Here is a 27,200-nt window from a genome sequence, read left to right on the forward strand (position 1 = left end):
CAGTATTTCCCAAGATTTGACCCTTGAGGTATAAGTAATGGGAACTATATCATACTAATTTTTAACTGTAAGATGATAACATTGCCTTATTGGAATATAAGTGTCACAGAATTTTTAGTCTGATTTGGCAAGGTAAAGATATGTTGAAAGAAAGGATGACTTTCAAGAAAACATTAAACGATCTACTCCATCGTAAGACAACAGAGGATGAGAGCGCTGGTGTTGATGTCTCTCTATCCTGTTCACTGATTGTTAAGGCCAGTCAGAACCTATTCAAGGACTGCAAAGCTCAGCTGTCCAGCAGCTGAAATAGACAGCTGCAACCTTGCATTTCATAATATTTATAAAACTATAGGATAAGCGCTAAAAGATGATCTAATTAGTCTTCTGTTTTTATTAAGCCACAGGTGTCTCAGCCCTCGCCCAGGTGTAGACTGAGCTTACGTGCTTAAGCCTATAAGTGACTTCAGTAACATCAGATGGTAAGAAATTAAAAACCGATTTGAATGAATGCTGTTATGTGTTCCAAAGTACCAATTTATCTACCATTATGCTCAAAACTAACCATTTTGGTTTACTGTACTTACTCCTGATTTTCTTCTGCCACTTCATTTCATTGTAGAGATCTTCTGTTTGCTGGAAAAAGTCATTCACTTTACTTCCTTGTTCATCCCTTTCAGTTGTATTGAACACACGGCACTTGGATTCTCGTGTAAGGTATTCACATATATTGGGGACAGGAAAAACTATTTGCTCCATCGTCCTATCATGCCGAACAATCTGAAAATATTAATTTGCATTTGCTTTAGTCTTTGGACACTTCAGTCTTGTACTATTTTTTATAGCATGAGCTTATGAATGTATCTTTTGAATTCACATTTGGAAAAATATGCCAGCTTGAAATACCTAAAGTAATCCTTTAATGTACTACTTTTTATTGTTGTCTTTAAGAAAAATTAATTGAGGGGCGCCTGGGTGGCTCAGTGGGTTAAGCCGCTGCCTTCGGCTCAGGTCATGATCCCAGGTCCTGGGTTCGAGCCCCACATCGGGCTTTCTGCTCAGCAGGGAGCCTGCTTCCTCCTCTCTCTCTGCCTGCCTCTCTGCTTACTTGTGATTTCTCTCTGTCAAATAAATAAATAAAATCTTTAAAAAAAAAAAAAAAGAAAAATTAATTGATGAATGTATCATGAATATCTTATAAATAACAAAACCCCAAATCCTTATTCTTTCTAGACTAACGTTTAAACTTTGGCCCACTTTTTAATTTCATGAATTACATCAGAAAACTAAGAACTAAGTGATTGGCTTCATAACCTTAAACACAGCTCCTGGCATATCTGTCTCTGATTCTTAGCTTGGTCTTCCTAAAAGAGCTGTTGCTGTTGGCGACCAAAGGACATACTCAACATGATGTGCCCTGACTTCTTCAGAGAAAGGTGCTTTTTATCATTAAAATGTTTTCCTACTCATCGTAAAACATATTTTTGTAGGTTTCATAACCATTCAAGTGTATCACCAGATGTAAATATTCATTATTTTGAACTTGTCTTATTTGGTATCTGTGACAGTATAATGTTAGACTAAAAAAAAAAAAACAGGATGAATATTTTCACAGAAATTTACTATATAACAAGGGTCTGTATAGACTAAATCTCAAGATTCTTATTCATATATTCTGCTCAACCCTCAAGAATGAATCAGGATTGGTGTAAACCAGAAGGGTCATCTTATTCCCTACCACCTTGGGCTGATACAGTGGCACAAGTAAAAATAGCCTGGTGATATGGGGAAAGGGAATCAAGAAAAGGCAGAGAGCCACATCAGGCAAACAAAATAATAACAACAAAAAACTATATACACAACACAAAAACTCTTCTTTTGGCCTGTGTCTTCTTTCTTTCCATGTAGAACAAAAGGTAGTATAAGGGCACAATGCCTAAAATGCTTACAGCCATTTTGCAACCACGAGGTGAGATATCACCAGTATAAGGAACACCTAGAGAAAGATGGGAAATACCTGCATATTTAAAGACATCATTGAGTCATTGACTCAACTGTAGAACTACTGGTATCTTTAGACTTTCTTTTATGTGGGATAATAAAATATTTTTATTATTCAAACAATTGACAATCTGGTATTCTGTTATCTGTAATTGAAGCTATCCTAAATAATATGTTAAATATGCAAACTACATACTAGCATATTATCATAAAACACACAAAATAAAATTTAGTCATGATAAATAAAATTCTTGAACATAGGTTAAAGAAATCAATCATACAAAAGAAAAATTAGATCTATTTGGTATTGTAGGAAGAAGAAAGTTTTGCTTGATCCAACAGTGTCAAACAAACAAACATACAAAAAAAACTCAGGATGCATTTAAGAAATAATGTTTCTATGCCACAATCAAGTGGGATATATTCCAGGGATGCAAGTATGTTTCAATATCCCCAAATCAGTCAATGTGATACAACACAGTAACAAAATGAAAGATAAAAATTTTATAATCATCTCAATAGATGCAGAAAAAGCATTTGAGAAAGTTCAACATCCATTTATGATAAAAAATTCCTAACAAAGGGGGTATAGAGGGAATTTATCTCAACGTAAAAGCTATACATGACAAGGTCACAGCTAACATCATACTCAACAGTTCAAAGCTGAAAGCTCTTCCTCTAAGATCAGTAACAAGACAATGATGTTACCACTTACCACTTTTATTCAACATAGTATTAAAGTCCTAGCCAGAGCGATTAGGCAAGAAAAAGAAATAGAAGGCATCCAAATTGGAAAAAAGAAGTAAAATGGTCACTATACCTAGATGACATGATATTAAGTCTTTTTAATATCCCATCAAAAAACCATTAGAAATAATAAACAAGTCCAGTAAAGTGGCAGGCTAAAAAAATCTATACCTAAAAATCTGTTGTAATTCTATATCCTAATGATGAACTATCAGAAGGAGAAATAAAGAAAACAATCCCATTTAGAACTGCATCAAAAAGAATACAATGCCCAAGAATAAGTTTAACCAAGGCAGAAAAAGATCTATATATTTAAAAACTATAAGACATTAATGAAAGAAATTGAAGAAGCCACAAATAAATGGAAAAATATTTCATACTCTTGGATTGGAAGAACTAATGTTTTTAAAGTATCCATACTACTGAAAGCAATATGCAGATTCAATGCAACGTTTATCAAAATTCCAAGGCATTTTTCAAAGAGGGCAAAGAGCCTTGAAAAAAAAAAAGGACAACCAGTTTTAAAATTTATAAATTTATATTGAACCATTAAAGACCCCAAATAGACAAAACAATTTTGAGAAAGAAAAACAAACTTAGTGGTATCACACTCCCTGATTTCAACCTATATTACAAAGCTATAGTAATTAAACAGTGTGGTATTGGCATAAAAACAGAAACACAGATCAATGGAATAGAATAGAGAGCCCAGAAATAAACCTATGCATATATGGCCAATTAACTGACCACAAAGGAACCAAGAATAAACAATGGGGAAAACCAATAAATGGTTTTGGAAAAACTGGACAGCTACAGGCCAAAGAGTGAAACTGGACTACTACCTTACAAAAAAAGAAAAATAAATAATCAAAATGATCAAGACTTAAACATAATACTGGAAACCATAAAAACTCCTAGGAGAGAATAGGCAGTAAGATCCCTGACATTGGTCTTGAAGATGATTATTTAGATCTGACACCAAAAACAAAGACAACAAATGCAATAATTTTTTTAAAAACAGGACTATATAAAACTAAAAGGCTTTTGCACAACAAAGGAAACCATCAACAAAATGAAAAGGCAAGCTACTGAATGGGAAAAATATATGCAAATCAAATATCCAATAAGGGGCTAATATTTAAACTATATAAAGAATTCACATAACCCAAAAGGTTAATAACAGAACTACTCTACATTCTAGGAATTGCACTACTAGGTATTTATACAAAGGATGCAAAAATACAAATTCGAAGGGGCACAAGCCCCTCAATGTTTATGGCAGCACTATCAACAATAGTCAAACTATGGAAAGATCCCAAATGTCCATCAACTGATGAATGGATAAAGAAGATGTGGTAAATATATATAATAGAATATTACTCGGTCATCAAAAAGAATGAGATCTTGCCATTTGCAAGGAGATGGATGGAGCAAGAGAGTATTATTCTAAGCAAAATAAGTCAGTCAGAGAAAGACAAATATTGCATGATTTCACTCATATGTGGAATTTCAGAAACAAAACAGATGAACATAGGAGAAGAAAAAGAAAGAGAAGAAGCAAACCATAAGAGAGTCTTAACTATAGAGAACAAACTAAGGGTTGATGGAAAGAGGTGCATGGGGAATGGGTTAAATGGGTGATGGGCATTAAGGATGGCACTTGTGATGAACACTGGGTGTTAAATTAAAGTGGTGAATCACTAAATTCTACATCTGAAACCAATTTCACCATATATGTTCATTAATTAGTATTTAAATAAAAACTTGAAAAGAAAAAAAAAAGAACTTAATAGTAAAAAACCCCAATCTGATTAAAAAATGGGTGGAAGATATGAATAGGCAGTTTTCAAAAAAAGACACAAAAATGTCCAACAAATACACCAAAAGATGCCCTACATCATTAATCATTAATAAAATTCAAATCACTATGGTGAGTGCTATGAAGTGTGTAAACCTGGCAATTCACAGACCTGTACCCCTGGGGATAAAAATATATTATATGTTTATAAAAAATAAAATTAAAAAAAAATTTCAAATCAAAACCACACTGAGATATCGTCTCACACATGTTAGAATGACTATTATTAAAGAGACTAGAAATATTAAATATTAATGAGGATATAGAGAAAAGGGAACTCTTGTGCACCATTGGTAAGAATGTAAATTGGGGTGGCTACTGTGGAGAACAATACAGATATTCCTTAAAAATTAAAACAAGAACTACTAAATAATCCAGCAATTCTACTTTTGCATATTTGTCCAAAAACCCCAAAACACTAATTTGAAGAGATATCAGCACCTTTGTGTTCACTGCAGTATTATTTATAATAGCCATGATATGGAAACGACCTAAATGCCTGTCAATGGATGAATGGGTAAAGAAATTGTGGTACACATTTGCAGTGGAATATTATTTGGCCATAAAGAAGAATGATATCTTGCCATTTGTGACAATACAGGGATGGACCTCAAGGGCATTATGTTAAGTGAAATAAGTCAGATAGAGAAAGACAAATACCACATGATCTCTCTTATATGTGGAATCTGAATATATACCTATACATATACATATACAAAGACACACAGACATAGACACACACGAGCTCATAGATACAGAGAATAGATTGGTGGTTGCCAGAGTCAGTGGATGGGGTGTGGGAAAAAAGAATGCATTGTTTTTGCTTTAAAAAAAAAAAGAAAGAAAGAATAAAAATAAAAATAAATTTTAAAAAAGAAACAGAAGGGTGCCTGGGTGGCTTAGCTGGTTAAGCACCCGACTCATGATTTCAGCTTGGATCATAATCTCATGGATTGTAGGATCAATCCCCACATTGGGCTCCACACTCAGTGGGTAGTCTGCTTGAGAGTCTCTCCCTCTGCCTCACCCCCCATTCACGCATGTTTGCGTGTGCATGCTCTCTCTTTCAAATAAATAAATCTGAAAAAAAGAAATAGAATTTTCATTATTATAGATCCAACAATTCAGTCCTCTTATGAAATGTTACATTTGATTCTGGTCATCACATTCTACAAGGGGCACTGACAAACAGGAGGAATTACGGCAGACAGTGGGAGTATATTAACTGTAAAAAGCCAAATGGATAATTGTTTCAATACATGTATTCAACAAAAGCTTATTCACTCCTTAGGTGAGGAACTCTGGGGAATTCAAAATGAAAACACAACATGAGTCCCAATCTCTAAGAGTCTTGAGTTCAGTAATCATCATGGTTCGTCAAATGTTATAGCCAAGCCATCATGCTAACAGAGGAGCAAGAGTGGGGAGACATTAAAGTGGCTAGTGTGAGCTCTTTATAAAAAGTAACTTTCTAATTATTTAAGTTATTCAAAATTGGACCTGTTCCCTTCAGAAGTCGTGAGATCTCTGTCACAGGAAGAATTTAAAGTAAAGATGATTACAGAGTAATTTCTCCTTGAATGGGTAAGTAAACCAGATAATCCACAAAGTCCTCATGTTTCTCAGCATCTTTGAGTCTATAACTTTAGAAAAATTATGATTTTCAACAATAACCATTATCATGGGATGCTCCAGGCACAGTGTTAGTAAGGGACAAGTGATACATAAGATACATTTTCCAAAATGATATATTAAACTAACAGCACAACCGAAGTGCTGTGGAAGGACAATGGGATAAACTTACTGAATACCTGATGGGTGAGAGGCCTGTCTGAGTAGGGCATATGAGCTGGTCTTCCAATGAGCATGAGGTCTGGTCAACGTGTAGAATTTAGATCATCAGCCCAGACTGTTCCTATAAACCCTGGACTTCTGTACCCAACTTCAGGAATGCCTCAGAGTCACCTCAAATTCATTTTATCCAAGAACCAACATATGATCATCCTCTGTCTTTTAACTGCCCAAGCTAGGATCCCAATGGACAACACCAGTTCTGCTTATTTATTCAAACCAGAAACCCAGGGATATAATTTTCTGTACCATTTTGCTTAGGTTTTCACATTTTATAAGGGGCATTATAAATATCCCTCATACACACACACATATATATGTGTATGTATGCATATTTTTCTCCAATCTAGTCATCTTTAATACCACCATCTTTCATATTGTTTATTAAAATATCTTTCATCTGTGGGTGCCTGGGTGGCTCAGTGGGTTAAAGCCTCTGCCTTTGGCTCAGGTCATGATCCCAGGTTCCTGGGATCGAGTCCCACGTTGGGCTCTCTGCTCAGCAGGCAGTCTGCTTCCCCCCGCCCCTGCCTGCCTCTCTGCCTATTTGTGATCTGTCTCTCTGTCAAATAAATAAATACAATCTTAAAAAAAATATATTTCATCTGATCTGCCTGCATCCAATTCCCCATTCTCTTTTCTAATCCGTTCTCCAAAAGCAACTAGAATAATCTTTTGAAAAGAGTCCCCCCCTTGTATGTTCTTTTGTTTGTTTGTTTGTTTTATTTAAATTCAATTAGCCAACATAGACTATATCATTAGTTTCTGATATAGTGTTCAATGACTCATCAGTTTGTATAACACTCAGTGTTCATAACATCACATGCCCTCCTTAATGCCCATCACCCAGTTACCCCATCATCCCCCACCTCCCCTTCTGCAACCCTCAGTTTGTTTCCCAGTATCAAGGGTCTCTCATGGCTTCACACCTTCCCTTTATTTACTTCTATCTGAAATTCTGTGTCCAATCTTCAATAGAGGAATTTCTACTCAATATTTAATATATTCTTTATAGCAACTGTCTCTGTGAAACCCATCCTGAAATTCTCTAGGCACAGTTAATTGCTGTTTTATCTACATTTCCTTGGCCTTTTGTTTATGCACTTACTACATGGAATTGTCTTCTGTATGTGTATGTAACTATAGAGAGTAAATGATCAGCAAACATTTACCAAATTCATGTAATTCCAGTGAAATTCCCCCTCGTTGCTGGGAAACCAGTAAAAGTCCAACTTCAGACGACAGTCCCACCAGCTCTGACACAGGTATTAACTGAATCCTTCCTCTGGCCCACTCAGCCCCCCTGCTATTCCTATCCCTTCTAATTACATAGCTTTGGACCATGACTTCTGGGAGTTTCCTTAAAACCTTAGTGGTTTGGTGATAAATCCATATCAACTTCTCCAACTTCCTGAGGTGGCCAGCCTCTTCCAGCTCCAAGCACCTGATGCAACAATAAGCAATGTTTTTGCTGCAGTCCAGCTTATGGGTTCTAGGTCGAGTCTCCCACCAAAGCTGCAGTATCATTAATGTTTATAAACATGAGCAAAAGACCAATTTTGTGACATGTTCATTATTCCAAATGTTTGGCAATAGTAAACAGCAAGGTATAGGGATTATATATCCTGAGAGTTAATAGCAGTGATACCCATCCTGCATTCTGCTGTAAACTAAAAAATATCCATCAAAATGAGTAAATGTATGAATGTAAATTACGAGTGACAAGCGTCAACTACTCTGCTCACTTCTGCCTGATTAGCTCTGCCAACTAGTGTCAAAATGATACCAGAGCTTGTAAACGACAGCCAGATGGGTCTCACAACACATAATGATATGTCCATGTTGACCAATCCATCTTGAACTGCCAACAGCTATTAAATAATATTTCATGGGGCTGGGGTGGGGAGGTCAGTTGTTGCATACTGAAAATGGGAGTTGCTAAAGCACTCCAGGTTTATGTTACTGCCATGAACACTTCATAGTGCCTTCCACACTTTTGAACCCTGTTTTACAAGAGATCTCTCTTGTAACGAGCCTTTTAAAGTTTTTACAGAGAATGCCTTTCTTGCATGATAGCTTCTATTATAATTTTTTCATCAAAACATCATTGCTCTGTAATGATTGCTTCCATGACCAACACAAAACACAAGTAACGTTAATTATAAAAGAAAATTTACACAGAGTTCTTCTGGCCAAAAAACAAAGATGACTTTGAAGGCAATACACCTCAATTTCTTACAGATCACTCCTTGCATCTTAACATATGATTTATACTTTTACGGTTTCTGTTTTTCAATTCTACTTCACTGTTCTAGGAAACAATTATGAAAATGGTCTGAAAGAGAAAGGGAACATGTATTTTCACAGTTGATCCCTTTCAAGAAATAAGCGATGGTTACCTCAATCTGTGCAGTGTGGTTGGCGTAATATTTTAAAGCTTCATCCCCGTCATCTGGATCTGATCCTGGTTTGAGCATTTGCTGTAAGAGTTTGTTGTGACGAGCCAACTAGAGGGAAAGAGAAGGAAAAGGGTTTAGGTCTCTTTTTCTCCCTTTCCTGAGGTCAAACTTTGAAATTATTTTGTGTACTTGTACCCATAGCATCACAGTGGTGGGGTTAATGCTGATTAATCATGCTTCAGGAAAGCATGTCCATTTGAAAGGAATGAATAATGAAATCATGGGGATCAGCTATTATTACTACATCAATCTGTATGTTCCTAGCATGAGAAGACCGTGTCTCACCCAGAGTAGGTGCCCAATTAATATTTGTTGATTAAGTTAATATCTTAGATAAATGTATGATTGCACCGGGAAGAAATAATGCCCACAGAGATATACAACCAATGCTCCCTATAATAAATTTAAGCCACATGCACATCAAACATCATCAAGAGTGTGATACTTCAGTAGGGTAGCAGTACCAATCTAAATGACAGCTTCCTAGCTACATAAATAAGTAGGTATTTACATTTCAGAAGAATTTCTCTTATGGCATCTAATCAAAACCCTACATTAGCAGTTTGTACTGAAGTCCTATGCTTCTGAATATTCATATGTCAAAATAGGTGCTTTATCTCAGTTTTATTGTAATTCGAAATGGGCATTTAAAGAGCGAAAATTTCACCACAAATGATCTTCAACGGCCGTTAATAGAAGTAATTTTTCTCTCTCATTTGAATGTTTATGACAGTTGTTAGTTCTCTCACTTTGTAGATAACTAATACATACTGCCTTCACATGCCACTTTTCTGGCTGTCTTGAGCAATTCCTGAAACACTGCAATGTCTTTAACCTTTCAGATAGTCTATTTATGCCTCAAGTTCCCTGAGGGCTTCCAAAATCAAAGAATCTCCATGTAATTCTTTTATTCCTGGCCCCATTCCTATCTCTTACTCTGTGCCAGTGTCTATCTTAAACACTTAAGAACATGATCTCATTCGATCCTTTGAGGAAATCCTGAGGTAGGCACTGGCATTACCCTCATTTTACAGCTGAGGAAACTGAAGCACAAAGCATTTAAGGGACTTGTCCATGATAATGTACCTAGAAAATGAGAAATACATTACTGAACTCAAGCGGTATGGTTCCAGAGTCAGTATTCTTATCAACATTACAAAGCAATAAATAAATCTTTGTACTATTCTTGAGATGATAATTCAAATTGTGATTATAAAGAATGGAGATGAATGTTAAAGAATAATCCAGAACCTATAAAACCTAATGAACATTATCCTTCTAAGTGATAACATGGTAAATTAAATATCCATTCCGTTGATGCTGTTCTAGAGCAAATCATTTTTGAAACTATTATTTTAGAATTGGCTTGCAGGGGTATTTCTAACTCACCCAAGAACACCATTTACATTTCATTCTCGACTAAATGTGAATTGTAGATTTTTATTACAAACTGTAGTCGTGAAATTTGTTGCGACTTGTAAATACTTCTAAAAATCTAAATGCGTTTCAAAAGATACAATTATTGTAATCATTTGGGCACATTAGCATATGTTTTAAGAAGTCTGTTGAAGGTAAAATTGTCATGGTTTGTTTACAGTTTGCATCTGGGGCATGAGAAAAAGAGGAGTTAGGATTGACTGCAAAAGTATTAACCTGAACAAGCAAAGGTTTAGAAATGCCACTTTTACTAAGGAAAAATGCAGAAGGAGCATATTTTGGGAAAGAAAATCAACACTTTGGTCTTGGACACGTGAAATTTGATGTATCATGCGAAAGGAGACGAGAGCAGGCTATTGGATGGATATGTTTTTCAGGAGTTCTGAGCAGAGGTCAGGACTGGAGCTATATATTTAGGGGTTGTCAGTTTATGCCTGTTAGTTAAATCATAAGACTTCACGGGATGACCTAAAAGTGAGCTGAGTCAGAGAAAAGAGATACAAAGATTACCAGTAAAAGCTAGGATGAGGAGAGGCATCATCCTGAAGAAGATGGAGAAATTTGGGTGAGGGAGGTGAGAACAAAACCAGTGACACCTGGTGTCCTGGCAGCCAAAGGAAGACAGAACTTCAGGATGGAGGCAGCGATCATCTGTGTCAAGAGGCACAGGCAGTTGAATCAAATGAGGACCAGGAATTGGCCATTAGGTTGAGCAGCTCTCAAGTCACTGGTAACTTGACAGCAACAGTTTCAGGGAGCGGTGGATACCAAGGCCTATTGTAGTGAGTTTAAATAAGAATGCGAGAAGAAGTATAAACAATGAATATAGGCAACTCTTGAAAAGGGGGAGCTAAGAAATAGGGTGGAAACTAGAGAAATGGATAAGGTAAAAGGGAGGGTTTTTTAAAGATGGGAATTATAAAATGTTCGTTTAGTATATCCTACTTCACAGAAACATACCAGGACTTTTCTTTCCTGCAGTGTTAATGAGATGATTCTATATTTGTCTTGTTTTCTTGCAGATAAGTGACACTCTAAAAGGCACTTTAAAAAAACAAGATGCCTCATGGGATTGGGAGGGAGACAAACCATAAGTGACTCTTAATCTCACAAAACAAACTGAGGGTTGATGGGGGGAGGGGGTTGGGAGAGGGGGGTAGGGTTATGGATATTGGGAAGGGTATGTGCTATGGTGAGTGCTGTGAAGTGTGTAAACCTGGCGATTCGCAGACCTGTACCCCCGGGGATAAAAATATATGTTTAGGGGCGCCTGGGTGGCTCAGTGGGTTAAGCCGCTGCCTTCGGCTCAGGTCATGATCTCAGGGTCCTGGGATCGAGTCCCGCATCGGGCTCTCTGCTCGACAGGGAGCCTGCTTCTCTCTCTCTCTCTCTCTCCGCCTGCCTGCCTCTCTGTCTACTTGTGATCTCTCTCTGTCAAAATAAATAATAAATAAAATCTTAAAAAATATATTTATATGTTTATAAAGCTGTAAAAAAAAAAAAGAAAAAGAAAAAAGAAAGGATGAATACCCAAGTTTTGTAGCAACATGGACGGGACTGGAAGAGATTATGCTGAGTGAAATAAGTCAAGCAGAGAGAGTCAATTATCATATGGTTTCACTTATTTGTGGAGCATAACAAATAGCATGGAGGACAAGGGGAGATGGAGAGGAGAAGGGAGTTGAGGGAAATTGGAAGGGGAGGTGAACCATGAGAGACTATGGACTCTGAAAAACGATCTGAGAATTTTGAAAGGGTGGGGGGTGGGGGGTGGGAGGTTGGGGGCACCAGGTGGTGGGTATTGTAGAGGGCACGGATTGCATGGAGCACTGGGTGTGGTGCAAAAATAATGAATACTGTTATGCTGAAAAAATAAAAAATTAATTAAAAAAAAAAAAAGATGCCTCAGCCTCTTTTCACATGTTCGAACACTTAAAAAATATTTTTATTCATGATTCTATATGTCATCTCCACCTAGCTTGGAAAATTTGAAAGCTATAAGGAAAAATGAAATAGAAATAACTGTACCATTTTTCTACCTGGATATGTTTTACATTCTTTGTAACTGAGAGCCTTTCCTGACTCAGTAAGCTAGTTCGCTCTTCCTTGATCTATGTTCAGATAGTGCCCTGCACAAACCTAGATAGCAAAACTCCTCCTACTGTATCTTAGTAGATATTGGTTCTCTTGAGTGGCCTATGACATTTTTTTTTTAATATTTTATTTATTTGACAGAGAGAGAGAGATCACAAGTAGGTAGAAAGGCAGGAAGAGAGAGAGAGGGAGAAGCAGGCTTCCCGCTGAGCAGAGAGCCCGATTCGGGGCTCGATCCCAGAACCCTGAGATCATGACCTGAGCTGAAGGCAGAGGCTTAACCCACCGAGCCACCCAGGTGCCCCGGCCTATGACATTTTTAAGGAAGAGGGTCTAGCCTTAAGCTCTAGATTTTCAGAGCCAAAAACAGAACTTGTTTCACCAAGTAAACACAATGAGTATTTGCCAAAGAAACAAGTCAGTGAATGACATTCATCATGTCTTTACGTGGGCAAAACTCTTAAATTGCAGTGAGTTATCTCTCTTTTTCCTCCTTGACAAAAGATAGACCAAAGAAACACAATTAGACATCAGATGATGGTACGGTTTTCAGAAATAAAATATTTTAATATTTTTCCTTCTTTCATAGTTATTTTGTATACTTACATCCCTTCTGCTATATCTTAAGCTATTTGGAAAAGGAACTGAGTACTCAGTAAACATGGACCTGAACCCTGTGAAGCAAGGGTAGCACCCCTATTATACAGATAAGGTCCAAAAGAAATAAAGAAGATCTCAAGGATTCTAAAACATGTGAAAATGACTGATATCAATATAGAGCTCTCGGGTCAAAATTTATAGTTTACTAGAAGCACAGTACAAATTCTCAGAGACTAGTTAACACCTGCCCAGTAGTTATTTAAAAAGATTTAGTGCCCTATATATGCAATCCTTTCAAAAATGTTATCTAGAATGGCCAGGCTGCCAATCAAAAGGATCAGTTTTTTCTTAGTGATGGGCTCTTTACTTCAGCCAATTTTCTCTCCTAATCTCTTTTATATGACATAAATAAAGAAAGACAAGCGCAGAATCCAAAGAAGCAATAGCATCATTTAATATTGTGTGTTTTGGGAACCAAATGTGAAAAACCTTGGTAAGTTTCTAGACAAGTACAGCACATCTGTGGAAATCCATCACAATGAGAACTCTAATTTAAATCTTTCTTAAAAACTTAAAAAAAGTTAATGAAGACACACAAGGACAGTCATCTTATGATATCCAACTTTAGCTCACAGAGACCCTCACAACGGCACTCGAAATTAGCTGATGACACTACACAACATGGTCTGGAAAACCAGCCATCAATCAGTGTTGGTCATGATGAGAATCTGAACATGGGCATCATCGCTGAATACTAAAAAGGAATGATGTCATAGGTAGGGAATCTCTGGGTCCTAGAAATTCTTATAATCCATGACACTCTTTATTTGGCAAAATTGTAGCAATTGTTTTATACATGGTGTGGAGATAACGCCTCCATCTGCCGTAACTACTTAGTAGTGACAAAAGAATTGAGCAATAAAAAACACTTAGTAGTTCATTGTTACAAAGAGAAAAACGAGCCTGAGATAATTTATCATCTTCCACAACATTAAAGTTTTTAAAAATGCAATGTAATATATGGGCAGATATACGCATATATATTAGTGAAGAAGGAATCAAAGCATTGGTGGATGGTTAGCCTTATAAAAGAATAAAGACATATTTCCCATAGGGAAAGACTTCCATGAACAGATAGGGATTCTTTCCTTATGTGTTAAGAAGAAAAAAGGAAACTCATGCACTTCATTACTAATGACATATTTGTAATTTAAATACATATGCAACTTTAAACAGGAATGAAAATTTGTGCATATATGTAAAATACATATACGCTCATAAGAACAAGCCACATCCACAAACACGTAAAACCTCCAGCAGAGTCTTTAAGTAACGCTGTGCAGTTTTTAGATCCAAGATTAGGGAATAAGATGACAGATTGAGGTTTTTCATTTTTAGCAGCATCCCTTATTAAAGCATTCACATTTATCTTCTTATCATTAGGATTCTGATGTTCATTTCAGTTTGGGTGCAAATAAGGATGGGGTAAAAAAAAAAATCAAGCAATTGTACTTGAATGATATTCAACAATAATTATTCTTTGGCACTTCTCGTATGTGATTTTTTTTCATGTGAGTTCCACTTTTATTAATTGGTAAAACTGACACAGCAACTGCCTTTCCAAAGATCACAAAGTGAGCTGGAGCCTGAAGTCAGAATAATTGGCTCATACGCTTACGTTAATAATTGTCCGATGCTTTTACACCAAACACTCTTCCTATTTGGAGAAGAGAGAAATCAGCAGAAGAGAGTATAAACTAAGGTTTTTCCCTTTTCTAAAATGCTTAAAATAAACAAACCCTATATTTTCAAAACATCTATTTTTCTCTATTTTGTGATTCTGTTCTGTGCAAAACAAAACAAATTAAAAAAAAAACTACTGTGGGATTACAGAGATAAATAAGGCTTATTCTCCTTCTTCAAGCAATCTACTTTCTGCTTGGTAGAATGAGAACAATTACTGACATGTAATTAATATGAGGAAAAATAAGGACAGAAATTCCAGGGATCCCATCTGGCTGGTAGCACTAGGATAAGGATCATGTAAGAAATGTGTCTGAGAAAGGTTTAAAGAATGGATAAAATGTCCATAAGTGGGGGTGGAGGTAGGGAGGATGGCGTGAGGAAGCCATTCTGAGGGCAGAGAGAGGGACCTGCATGAAGAAAGTCACAGAAGATGGCTAGCAAGACAGAGGCCTAGAATTTGCAACCATACTACATGCCCAAGTAGGAGTCTGAATGGAGAGTACTGCTGAGGGTTGAACTGTGTCCACCAAAAAGATGTGTTCAAGTCCTAACCCCAAATACTTATAAATGTGATCTTACCTGAATATAGGGTCTTTGCAGATGTATTCAGTTAAGATGAGGTCATGCTGATGCCCCAAGCTTTGTTTTTCTTTTTCAACATTTCCTGAGCGATTCAGGGTCTTTTCTGGTTCCATACAAATTTTAGGATTATTTGTTCCAGCACTTTGAGAAATGCCATCACTATTTTGATCAGGATGGCGTTAAAAGTACAGATTGCTCTGGGCAGCATAGACATGTTAACAATGTTTATTATTCTGATCCATGAGCATGGAATGGTTTTCCATCTTTTTGTGTCTTCTTCCATTTCTTTCATAAGTGTTCTGTAGTTTCTAGACTATAGATCATTTACCTTCTTGGTTAGGTTTATTCCAAGGTATCTTAAGGTTTTTGGTGTTATGGTAAATGGAATCGATTCTCTAATTTCTCTTTCTACAGTTACATTGCTAGTGTATAGGAAAGCAACTGATTTCTGTGCATTGATTTTATATCCTGCCACACTCACTGAATTGTTGTATGAGTTCTAGTAATTTGAAGGTGGAGCCTTTTGGGTTTTCCACATAAAGTATCATGTCATCTGTGAAGAGAGAGTGTTTGACTTCTTCTTTGCCAATACTAATACCTTTTATTCTATTTTGTTGTCTGATTGCTGTTGCTAGGACTTCTAGTCCTATGTTGAACAACAGTGGCGAGAGTGGGCATCTTTGTGTTCCTGATCTTAAGGAAAGGCTCTCACAACTGTTAGCAAATAAATGTCTGCTGTTTTAGATTGTTAAAATCATGGTAATTTGTTACAGTAATCCTGGGATGCTGTATTGGTCTGTTTGGGTTGCTAGAAACAAAAATACCATAGCCTGCGTGGCTTATATATCACACTTCATTTATATATATATCACAAATTCATTCCACACACTTCTAGAGGCTGGGAAGTCCAAGATAAAAGCACCAGAAGATTTGGTGTCTGGGGAGAGCTCGCTACCTCATAGACAGGTATCTTCTCACTAAAACCTCATGGGTGGAAAGGGAAGGGCTCTCTCAGGTCTCTCATATAAGAGCATTAATCGCATTCATGAGGGATCCACCATCATGACCTAAACACCTCCCAAAGGCACCAATTTCAAACATCATTACATTGGACGTTGGGACTCAACATATATATTTGGGGTGGGGGACACAAACATTCAGTCTATAGAAGAAGCCAATACCATTCCAGGTGTAAAGGAATTTTTCTATTAATTGTGGCATGATAAACTAAGATCTTTTTACCCATTCCTTTCCCTTCTATTAGGGGAAGAAAAAAAAATGGAGGGATAAAGAGAATCTATTTGGGAATGATGCCAACTGTCCAGAGCTACACGGTACTAAACAGTTCCTTATAAAGAAAACAGCCCAAAGAAGAAATAACTGTTCCTCTTAAATATCGATGCTAGAATTATTATTCTTTTAGGAGTAGGGCCAAAGTCATGCTATAAAGAAGAAAAGGCTTTCTCACATGAGACTGAACTGTGTGGTTTCAGCAAGAAGATAGTCACTGTGGGAGGAATATTTGCGCTTAGACACTTGACAATGCTATCAGCTTCTAGCATGCCCAGTAGACAGGAGAACACCCTCTCCACTTCAGGCCATAGAATCTAGGCTGCAGGAAACCCCTGTTAATATCCAACTTACATCTGAAGTTAAACAGTGAAAGATGCAGAAATAGTGGCATTTCCCAAAGAGGAGTGAGAACATTAGAGAGTTGGAGGGGAGGAGTAATGTGAGGGGAGGAAATGTGGAAGAGTACTTCAGAAATGGGTTTGATATTACATATACAATATGCATACATTATTGTAGACAAGACTGGGAAGCAGAGGAAAGTAAGGATTCTCCACCAAAGAGTGTCATGAAATGGACTAGCTGGAAAGTCTGTCTTTCTTGAAGTTAATTCTTATTCTTTTTTCTCCTTCCTAGACTTTCTTGTTCCCTAGTCAAACACAGTTGTCTATATTGTCTTGCGGGATCTGGATTGTAACTGGAATGGAAAGAGAAAGACATAATGTTTATTTTTCTGGACTTGCCAAATAGTCTCTTGAGAATTCAAAGAGAACGCCTCAAAGGAAGCATGGCCAAGAGGAAAGTGTGGCAAAGCAGGAAAGAGAAGAGAGTGGGTGTCATTCTGAGGTAGGTGGTTCAGTAAACCAAGGAAAGAAAGGACATAAGTCCTGGAGAGCCTTGTGAGGTGGCTGTGGAGGATGTGTGGACCACCAGACAAAAGGCCTCAGACCCAAAGGAAAATAAACACTTCCTCATCCCTGCCACATACACACAACCATAGAGAAGAAAAGAATTCAACCCGTCCCTCCTTCCATGGGACTGAAGGAAGGAGCCTAGAATGACAGCATTACCCTACACTAGAGCCTCTTCATCAAAGGAATTTAGAAAAAATATAGGTTTGAGGGGGTGCCTGGGTGGCTCAGTGGATAAAATGTCTGCCTTCAGCTCAGGTCAGGAGCTCAGGGTCCTGGGATGGAGCCCCGCCTCTACATCAGGGGAGAGTCTGCTTCTCCCTCTCCCTCTGCCCCGCCCCCCACCCACGCTCTCTCGCGCGTGTGCACTCTCTCTCAAATCAATCTCTCTCTCTCTCTTATATAAATATATAGGTTTTACTCATCCAAGATCTAAAATAAATTTTTTACAGTTCTTAAGGATCAAAAAAAATTTTTTGATCTTAGAGATCAAAAAAATTTATTATTTCCATTGTGGCCAAACTTAAGATAAAGAGGTGAGAAAAATAAGAAGTTCACCAAAATGAGAAAAAAACAAAAAAAACCAAAACAAACCCCCTCAATTTTCAGATGATCTAGACTCCTATTCATTAGGGTCTGTCTAAAATTATAGTAAAAACAATAAAAGACCTTTAGTCTTATTATAGTAAGTTTGAAAATATGTTTGCTGGATCAACCTTCAAAGCAAGGCAAAGAAGGAAAGAAAAAACAACATAAAGGGCCCATGAGAAACAATGCATTTTGAAATGACTTAAAGTAGTAAGTTATATTTGCACTCTGGTTTTGACATAAAGCATTCAAAATGTTGTAATAAAGAACCTAGCTTTCCTAATGATTGCTAAAATTCACTGACCAGAACAGTTCTCAAAATATGGTTCCTGGGCCGAATGCATCAGCATCACCTGGGAACTCATCAGAAACACAAGTTTGTGGGCCCTACCTCAGGGCCCTCCAGAATCATAAACTCAGTGTGTGGAGCCCAGCATCCCTGGTAGCAAGCCCTCCAGGTGATTTCAATCCTGCCAACATTTGAGAACCACTGTCCTAATAGATAGAAAATATTACCACCAGAACCAACTTAGATTCCAGATAGGAATCCATTGTTTTTAAAATAAAAAACTAAAGAAGCAACTGTTTTTAAAGGAGTTTTTCCCTTTCCTACAAAAAAAAAGTAAGCATTATGAGATATTCTTCATATCAGTAAATAATTTCTTGAACAATTTTTTTATTGTAATGGGATCAAACATATAAAAACTATTCCATTTAGTTTTTAAAAATTGGTCATTTATCCACCATATGATTTCATGCATATGTGGAATTTAAGAAAAAAAAAACAGATGAACATAGAAAAAAAAAAAAGAAAGAGAGGCAAACCAAGAAACAGACTCTTAATTATAGATAATAAACTGAATGTTATCAGAGGGGAGGTGGGTGATGGATGGGCCAGATGGGGGATGGGCATTAAGGAGGACACTTGTGATGAGCACTGGGCGCTGTATGTTAGTGATGAATCACTGAATTCTCCTCCTGAAAACAATATTACTCTATATGTTAACTAACTGGGATTTAAGCAAAAACCTGAAATATGAATAAATAAATAAATAAATATTGGTCATTTATAGCTTTAATTGTTATAGCTTTAATTTGTAAACTCATTTTGCACTTTTAAAAATATTTCTGTACTAAAATCTCATTCAAGTAAAAATTAGCTTATAAGGAGGTTTATATAATTATATATCAAAATATATATTACACATTGGTTTATAAAATTAGTTTAGGTGCTTATTTTCATGAAAAGTGTAGATGAACAATATTACCTTCTAAAACAAGCTTTTTCCCTATAATTATTTAAGTCAAATTTCTTCTTTTTTTTTTTTTTTTAAGAGATGGGGGAGAGAGAGAGATAGAGAGAGAGAATCTTAAGCAGGGTCCACACCCAATGCAGAGGCTGACATGGGGGTCAATCTCACAATCCTGAGATCATGACCTGAACCAAAATCAAAAGTCAAGTGCTTAAGTAACTGAACCACCCAGGTGCCCTTAAGTCAAATTTATTCTTGAGTTCAATTTTGCTTAACTAAAACAGGTCATAATTTCTTTGGCTTCAATAGTTCAAAAGCTATGTATATTAGGACTTTATAAATAATTTAACATTTTAAGGGAAAATACCTGTCATTTTATATTTTCATGCAAAATTTAATTATTTAATTTAATGCTTAATTGCTTCTGATAAATATATACCAATATTTCCCGAATGACTAAAACTACATGAAAATAAATAGTAAGTAGGTCATCTTATCTGAAATCAGTATATCACAAATATATTCTATATTAATCATTGTTGCAGTGTCCTATTCAAAACAGATCAAATATTTCTGGGTGAGAAGCAAGAAAATAAATGAATTCTACAGGTTTCATGTGGTTATCCAAAATACAAATAAACATTAATAGAAAAAAGAAAGTAGCAACCAACTAATCTCTAGGAAACTCCCAAAATGATGTATACTTGGAGCTTTTGCTTTTGTTCTATGGAAGTGATGAAAGACAGACATTTCTTCAGACCCTATTTCTTTTTGATGTTCATAAAGATAAGTCTTTGAAATTTCTAGGTCTCACTATTCCTATAGAGGAAGTAATGTATTTCTTCAGATCCAGAGATGAGAGGATAACATTACTTTAGTAGTTCCGTCAAGCACCTACAAATAAATGTGTTGGATATTTCCCATCCATGTTCCCTCCCTAGTGATTTTTCTTCTTTTTCTCCTTTAAAATTTTTTTTTATTTTATTTTAGTAGTTTATTTTGGAGACAAAGCAGTGCAAGAGGCCAGCCATGCTTTACTGCTTCCCTAGGGCTCAGGGCTGGATTAGGAAAGGTGCCATACAGATATTATAATCAGGGTTCAATATCCAAGTCAAGTAAAGGCATTTAGGGGGTGGGCCCTCAGTTTTCAGGACAGCCGGGCAGTTCCAATGGCACCTACCCTCACCCCAGTCCCAGTGATGCTTGATGGCGGTCACCACCTAGCCCTTCCTTTCCCATAGGTGGGTGACTCCCCCGCACCCCTCACTGAGCCGGGACTGAAGGTACCTCTGAGTGCCCCAGTCAGCAGCCTCTCTCGGACCATGAAGGACAGCCCAGTGACCCCCTAGTGATTTTTCAAACATGATCTGGGTAATACCAGCAGAACCCAAGGATCCTTCTCCATGTCAATTCAGATAATGATACATGAGTGTGCAGTATTATTTATTTGATTTTAGTAAGTTTCCCTTGCCTACAATATAAGTTTCAGGAGGACAGGAATTTTGTTTCACTCACTATTGTAACCCATACCTCCAGAATAGTGTCCAATACCAAACAGGTCCTTAATAAATATTTATTGAATGGATGACTGGCATGGAATGTTTCTGCATGATCATTTTTAATTGTATATGTGTTTAATTTTCCAGAAGAGATTGATTTTTAGGAAATGTTGAAGTACAATTTGTAAATGTTAAAGATGTTTTAATTCCTACTTCTGGAATAAAGTAATTATTTATTTACAACATAAAGAAAGTAAGAATTATACCATTACGGGGTACCTGAGTGGTTCAGTTGATTAAGCATCTGCATTTGGCCCAGGTTATGATCTCGGGATCCTGTGACAGGCTCCCCACCCAGTGGGAAATCTGCTTGTCTCTCTCCCTCTCCCCCCTCACCTCATGTTTTCTCTCTCTTTCCCTCTCTCTCCTCTCAAGTAAATAAATAAGGAATAGTGCAGAGGATAATAAGGGTAGTGGCGGGGAAAATGAATGGGAAGAAATCAGAGTGAGAGACAAACCATGACAGACTCTTGACTCCAGGAAAACAAACTGAGGGTTGCGGAAAGGGAAGTGGGTCGGGGATGGGATAACTAACTGGGTGATGGGCATTAAAGAGGGCACGTGATATGATGAGCATGGGGTGATATACTGAATTAATGAATCATTGTACATTATATAAAAAATTAAAGATGTACTATATCTTGGCTAACTGAATTCAAATAATAAATAAATAAATAAATAAATAAATAAAATCTTAAAAAAAAAAAAAGAATGATGCCATCACTTATCTCCTCAAAAGCATTCTAATTCTTTCACTGTTCCTAGTGATCCTTTTCCCCGCCCCCCCACCCCAGGGCAAGCACCAAGAGGTGAAAAGAATCATCTTTTTGAGGCCTTTGACCATATTAAAAAAGGTCTTACGGTTGATTGGCAAAACTTAAGAGAGTCCTTGCTCTCAAAGCGACTGTTGGAGTGAGTGGGCTTATTATTCACCCTGAGGGATTATCTCTGGTTCTGCTGCTGACCTTTCGCAGGAACACGTACAAACCACTTGACCTTTTTATGTCTAATTTACCTAGCGGTGAAATCACAGCAATACCTGCACTACCATATCAAAGAGAATGACTGGGGGATCCGCGTTCTTAACACTCCTTACGCTCCCCAACCAACCAGGTTCAGTGAGCAGCGTGGTAGTACTCGTCTCCTCTCCTCGATGATACACCTAGTCTAAGAAGGAGTCAATTGCTTTGCTGTTGCTCATCGACGTGACAGAGCCACTTTTGAGTGGGTTAATTAAAGGCTTGGAATTATAATGATGAGTTCCACAACAGTTCTCACACTGCCAGTGTGCTCAGGAATCCAAATGGAAGTGCACAAATTAGCCAGCTGCAAAATCGGGGGTGGAATGTGGGGAACTGAGAAGAAGGGCTCCGAGACAATTTTCAGGAACTTTAAGCTCAATTGCTTGAAAGCATTTCCACCTCAGGTTGTTACGGCTTTCTATTTCCAAGTTACATCAGACTGAGAAATATCAGGGAATGCTGCCTCTACCTCTAACTGTCTAATCAACAGCTGCTTTAAAAAAGGTCAGCTTTTGTTGGCTAGAGTGGTTCTCAAAAGGAGAGAATTATTGCTCAAGTGAACTTCTGCATTTCAAAGGCAAACCTAATAAAGGAGGAAATGAGATGGCAAGGTGAATTTCAACTCTAAGTAAGGATTCAGATCAGTTGAATCAAAGTGAAAAGAGACAAAGAATTCCGAACAGATGTATTTTGTTACTTGTTCATTCTGTGACATCCAACACCCTTTTAAATGTTATCTAGTCATTCAGAAGTTAAATTACCCAGGTTGCAAATGAAAAGACAAAGGAGGGCATGAAAAGAGGAGAAAGGAAGGGAGGAAATAAAATTCAGAGACAAACTCATTTAGGAAATCTTGTTCTCCTGTCTCGGAAAATTATACAGCTAACTGGTAGAGAAGACACTGAAGGGTACAGGTATGGACATATACATATACAAATGTATAGATACTACAGACAGTTATTGCCTGTATGGCAAGCTTCTTTGGTGATCTATGATGAGGTCATGAGTCATCTATAAAAGGAACACAAAACTGTTAGATCTGTAATGCAGGTCATATGTAGTTTTGGCATAACACGGAGACTCACTTACTCCAATCCAAAACAACAAAACGATGTTCTTTATAACCTAAGCAATCACGAGCTGAATACAACAGTTAGGGTATGCCTGGTATGCTCATTCCAAAACAGTTCGTGAATCCCTGATGTGTGCCTAGTAAATTCTCCAGGAACTGGGGTTATACTAGTGACCAAGATAGACAAACCCTCTGCCTTTATGGATTGACTTTCTGGTAGTGGAGGAGACACAAACAGATGGGCAAGTGCTAAGAAGAAAAATGAAGTGGTTGATTGGGAGTAACGAGCCCTTGGGCAGTGGAGGCTGCCGTTTTAAATCAAATGGTCTGACTGGTTTAGCAGAAAGTTAAAAGGGAGATGCAACAGTAAATTCAATGACACACAGCAATATTTCTTGACTTCAAGGCACGGCCATGAGACCAGCATGGCCTGAGGAGTCAGGAGGGAGGTAGCCAGAGAGATGGGTGAGGGGGACAGAGGGGCCAGGTCATCCTGAGAAGCTTTTGAGGCCAATGCCAAGATTTGACTTTTGCTCAGAAACTGGGAATATCAGGAAGTTTTGAGCAGACAGGTGACGTCATCTCAATTATGTTTTTAAGGGTTTAGAGCAGCCACTGTGTTAGAGAAGACACAAAGGAAGGCACGGGTGAATGGAAGCAGGGAGAACAGACACCTAGAACCATAATCCCAGTGAGAGATGGTGGTTTGGGACAAGGGGGTAGTGAGGACTGTGGGCAGATTCTAGAACATACAGTGCAAAAAAGAGCACAGATGATGACAGAGATAGTTAAGAGAGGAGGACTGCACAGTTAGCATCATGGACTCTGATGGACCCAGGTTCAAATCCTTTCCATCCAACTTATTAACAAACCAACACAGGCAAAGTAACATAGCTTCACTAAGCCTCACTTTCTTCTTCTGCAAAATGAGGCCGTTATGGCGACCTTTAACGTTCACCTCAAAGCGGATTGGACGAGACACCTCACCTGATGCAAAGTAAGTTATACTAAATATGAACTCAAAAAATAGAAAAAAGTAAGAGGAATCAGGAACATGATGTGAAAAGGTCTCCGAGTCAGGCCAGAGAGTGCCTATACTTCTATAGGAAGCTGGGGAAATGCTGAATGAGGAGAGAGACACCTTTGAAAAATAATCCCTTTAACTTCACTGTGGAAAGTGGACTGAAAGGAATCTGACCAGAGGCAGAGAAACAAGAGGCCACTGCTGTTGTTCGGGCAGGACATGAGGATGGCAAGAGGAGGAAAGGCAGGAAGATTAGGAAGCGGGGCAGCTCTGAGAGACATCCAGAAGGTAGAACGGATGGGACATGCTGTGTGAATGGCGATAGTGGAAGGGTCACAACGAATGCCAGCTTTCTAGCTTGATAACTGGTTAAAGAAGCATGCCACTCACGAGATAGGGGGCTCAGAGTAACCCCGTGGGGGAGGCAGATGACGACTTCTAGACTGAGTTTCCCTGGGCTGCCCTGGGCTCTGACTGCAGCCGTGAGAAAGGAGAATGTCGGGGACTTCGGGGGGAGCAAGGAACGGCCTGGCTGCCTATTACCACCTACACCCAAAGCATTGATCTTTTCTCGAGATGTGCGTTCAATTTATTACTTTGGAGAACTCGCTTAGTTTTGTGTCAATGTTGAACATGCGGGAGTGATCAACTTTAAAAACAAGTTAAATAGGAGGCACTTCCAGAATCAGTGAAGCAGTCCATAAAATAGGGGATGATGGAGGAGAACAATTTCAAGGAAAACTTGCCGGAAGAATGTGTTTTCTGTTAAAACCATACAGACATATGCTCTTTATTCCTTTTGGAGCTCATTTGTGGGCCCTCTTGCAGCATCCATTTAGAATCTGAACGCCGACGCGGTCCGAAGGCGAGCCCTAGCCTACCCTAATGAGCTTTGGGAAGGTGGATGCGCTTCTCCTTCCTGCCTCTGTCTCAGCAATCAGCGCGAAGGCCTCGCCGCAGCTCCCAGGCCCACTGACATTTAATTAGCAGCATCGCTGTGATCCCAGAGCACGCCTTCCCGGAAAACCATAAAGCACCACACAGAGCGGGTACAAGCTAGAACAAAGCCCCGGCTGACAGATCAAGATCTGCTTTTACAATCTGGCACCTGTGAGGATTTCCTGTTAGCCCTTTACTGCTCTTGCTTTTAGGCAAGGCCGCTGAGCTAGGAGAGCAAGTATAAGTACGAGGAGCCGTGGGAAACCTTGGAGGACATTTTAACCAAAACACACACACACACACACACACACACACACACACACACACACACACACACACACACACACCGTCTCTTCTGAAGGGCAAGTGCAGTGTATTGAGGGTATCAGTGATTTTGTTTAGCGTAACAGTGAGAGAATGTGAGTTGTAACGGCGCCAGTGTTTCTCTCATTCTCCCTCCCCCTGAGTTTTAGAACTAATATTTCACTCTCATTGTGCGTAAGATAAGGATCAGAACAGGACATTTGGACCGAGCTGCTTTAAATCACTGCTTCTCTGACTCCAATGTGGTTTTGCAGCGTATGAACTTTTCAGATAGTAATCCCACAGCCTACTCCGACTGCCGATGCCCATGTGGGGCCCCCACTCGCTCTTGGTAAGGCAGGTGGTGACCTGCTAAGTGATGGATCCTGGACTCACAATTACGGCTGTACCTTGCGTGTTCAGTTCTTTGGGGCCACTGGTCCCAGTCCCCTTTGTGAGTCTATGTGCTACCTCGTGTTCATGTCCCATTCTCAGACAACCTGATTTCAAACAATTTCTGTAGATTTCTCCTTCTCCTTTATTTTTTTTAAATTTTATTATGCTTTGTTAGTCACCATACAGTACATTATTAGTTTCTGATGTAGTATTTCATGATTCACTGTTTGCATATAACACCCAGGGCTCCATGTAATCCATGCCCTCCTTAATACCCATCACCAGGCTCACACATCCCCCCACTCGCTCCCCTCTGAAACTCTCAGTTTGTTTCCCAGAGTCCATAGTCTCTCATGGTTCTTCTCCCCTCCAATATCCCCCCTTCAGTTTTCCTGTCCTTCTCCTAATGTCTTCCATGCCACTCTTTATGCTCCACATATAAGCCAAACTATATGATAACTGTCTTTCTTTGCTTGACTTATTTCAGTCAGCATAATCTCCTCCAGTCCCATTCATGTCGGTACGAATGGTAGGTATTTATCCTTTCTGATGGCTGAGAAATATTCCATTGTATATATGGACCACATCTTTATCTATTCATCTGTTGAAGGGCATCTTGGCTCCTTCCACGGTCTGGCTATTGTGGCCATTGTTGCTATGAACATTGGGGTGCAGGTGCCTTTCTTTTCACTACATCTGTATCTTTGGGGTAAATACCCAGTAGTGCAATTGCTGGCAAAGGGTAGTTCTATTTTTAACTTTTTGAGAAACCTCTACAACATCTTCCACAGTGGCTGCACCAGCTTGCATTCCCACTAACAGTTTAAGAGGGTTCGCCTTTCCCCACATCCTCTCCAATACCTGTTGTTTCTTCCCTTGCCAATTTTTGCCATCCTAACTGGTATAAGGTGGTATTGCAATGTGATTTTGATTCGAATCTCTCTGATAGCTAATGATGATGAACATGTTTTCATGTGTCTGTTAGCCATTCCTATGTCTTCTTTGGAGAAGTGTCTGTTCATGTCTTCGGCCCATTTTCTGACTTGATTATTTGTTTTTTGGGTGTTGAGTTTGAGAAGATCTTTATAGATCTTGGATACCAGCCCTTTATCTGTGGTGTCATTTGCAAATATCTTCTGTTCTGTGGGTTGCCTCTTAGTTTTGTTGACTGTTTCCTTTGCTGTGCAGAAGCTTTTTATCTTGATGAAGTTCCAAAAGTTCATTTTCACTTTTGTTTCCCTTGCCTTGGGAGATGTGTCTTGAAAGAAGTTGCTATGGCCAATGTCAAAGAGGTTACTGCCTATCTTCTCTGATGTCCAAAAGGTCTATGCTCTCCTCCAAGATTTTGATGGATTCTTGCCTCAAATTGAGGTCTTTTATCCATTTAGAGTTTATCTTTGTGTATGGTGTATGGTATTCTTTGTGAATGGCTGAGTTTCATTCTTCTGTCTATAGCTGTCCAATTTTC

At 38.3% G+C, this 27,200-nt stretch overlaps 1 protein-coding gene across 2 annotated transcripts in view; it reads right to left on the reverse strand.

The window, feature by feature from the left end:
* The window catches only part of ITPR2 (inositol 1,4,5-trisphosphate receptor type 2), a 491,082-nt gene that overhangs the window by 93,457 nt on the left and 370,425 nt on the right, over positions 1–27,200 (reverse strand). For both annotated transcript variants that reach the window (XM_047741839.1, XM_047741840.1), the window contains exons 46-47: positions 8,857–8,964; positions 588–780 (exon numbers count right to left, since the gene is read on the reverse strand). In XM_047741839.1, the coding sequence (XP_047597795.1) occupies positions 588–780; positions 8,857–8,964 (301 nt within the window). The remainder of the gene's footprint in view (positions 1–587; positions 781–8,856; positions 8,965–27,200) is intronic.

Source organism: Lutra lutra, chromosome 8 (genome assembly GCF_902655055.1).
Source record: "Lutra lutra chromosome 8, mLutLut1.2, whole genome shotgun sequence".
Lineage (NCBI taxonomy): Eukaryota > Metazoa > Chordata > Mammalia > Carnivora > Mustelidae > Lutra > Lutra lutra.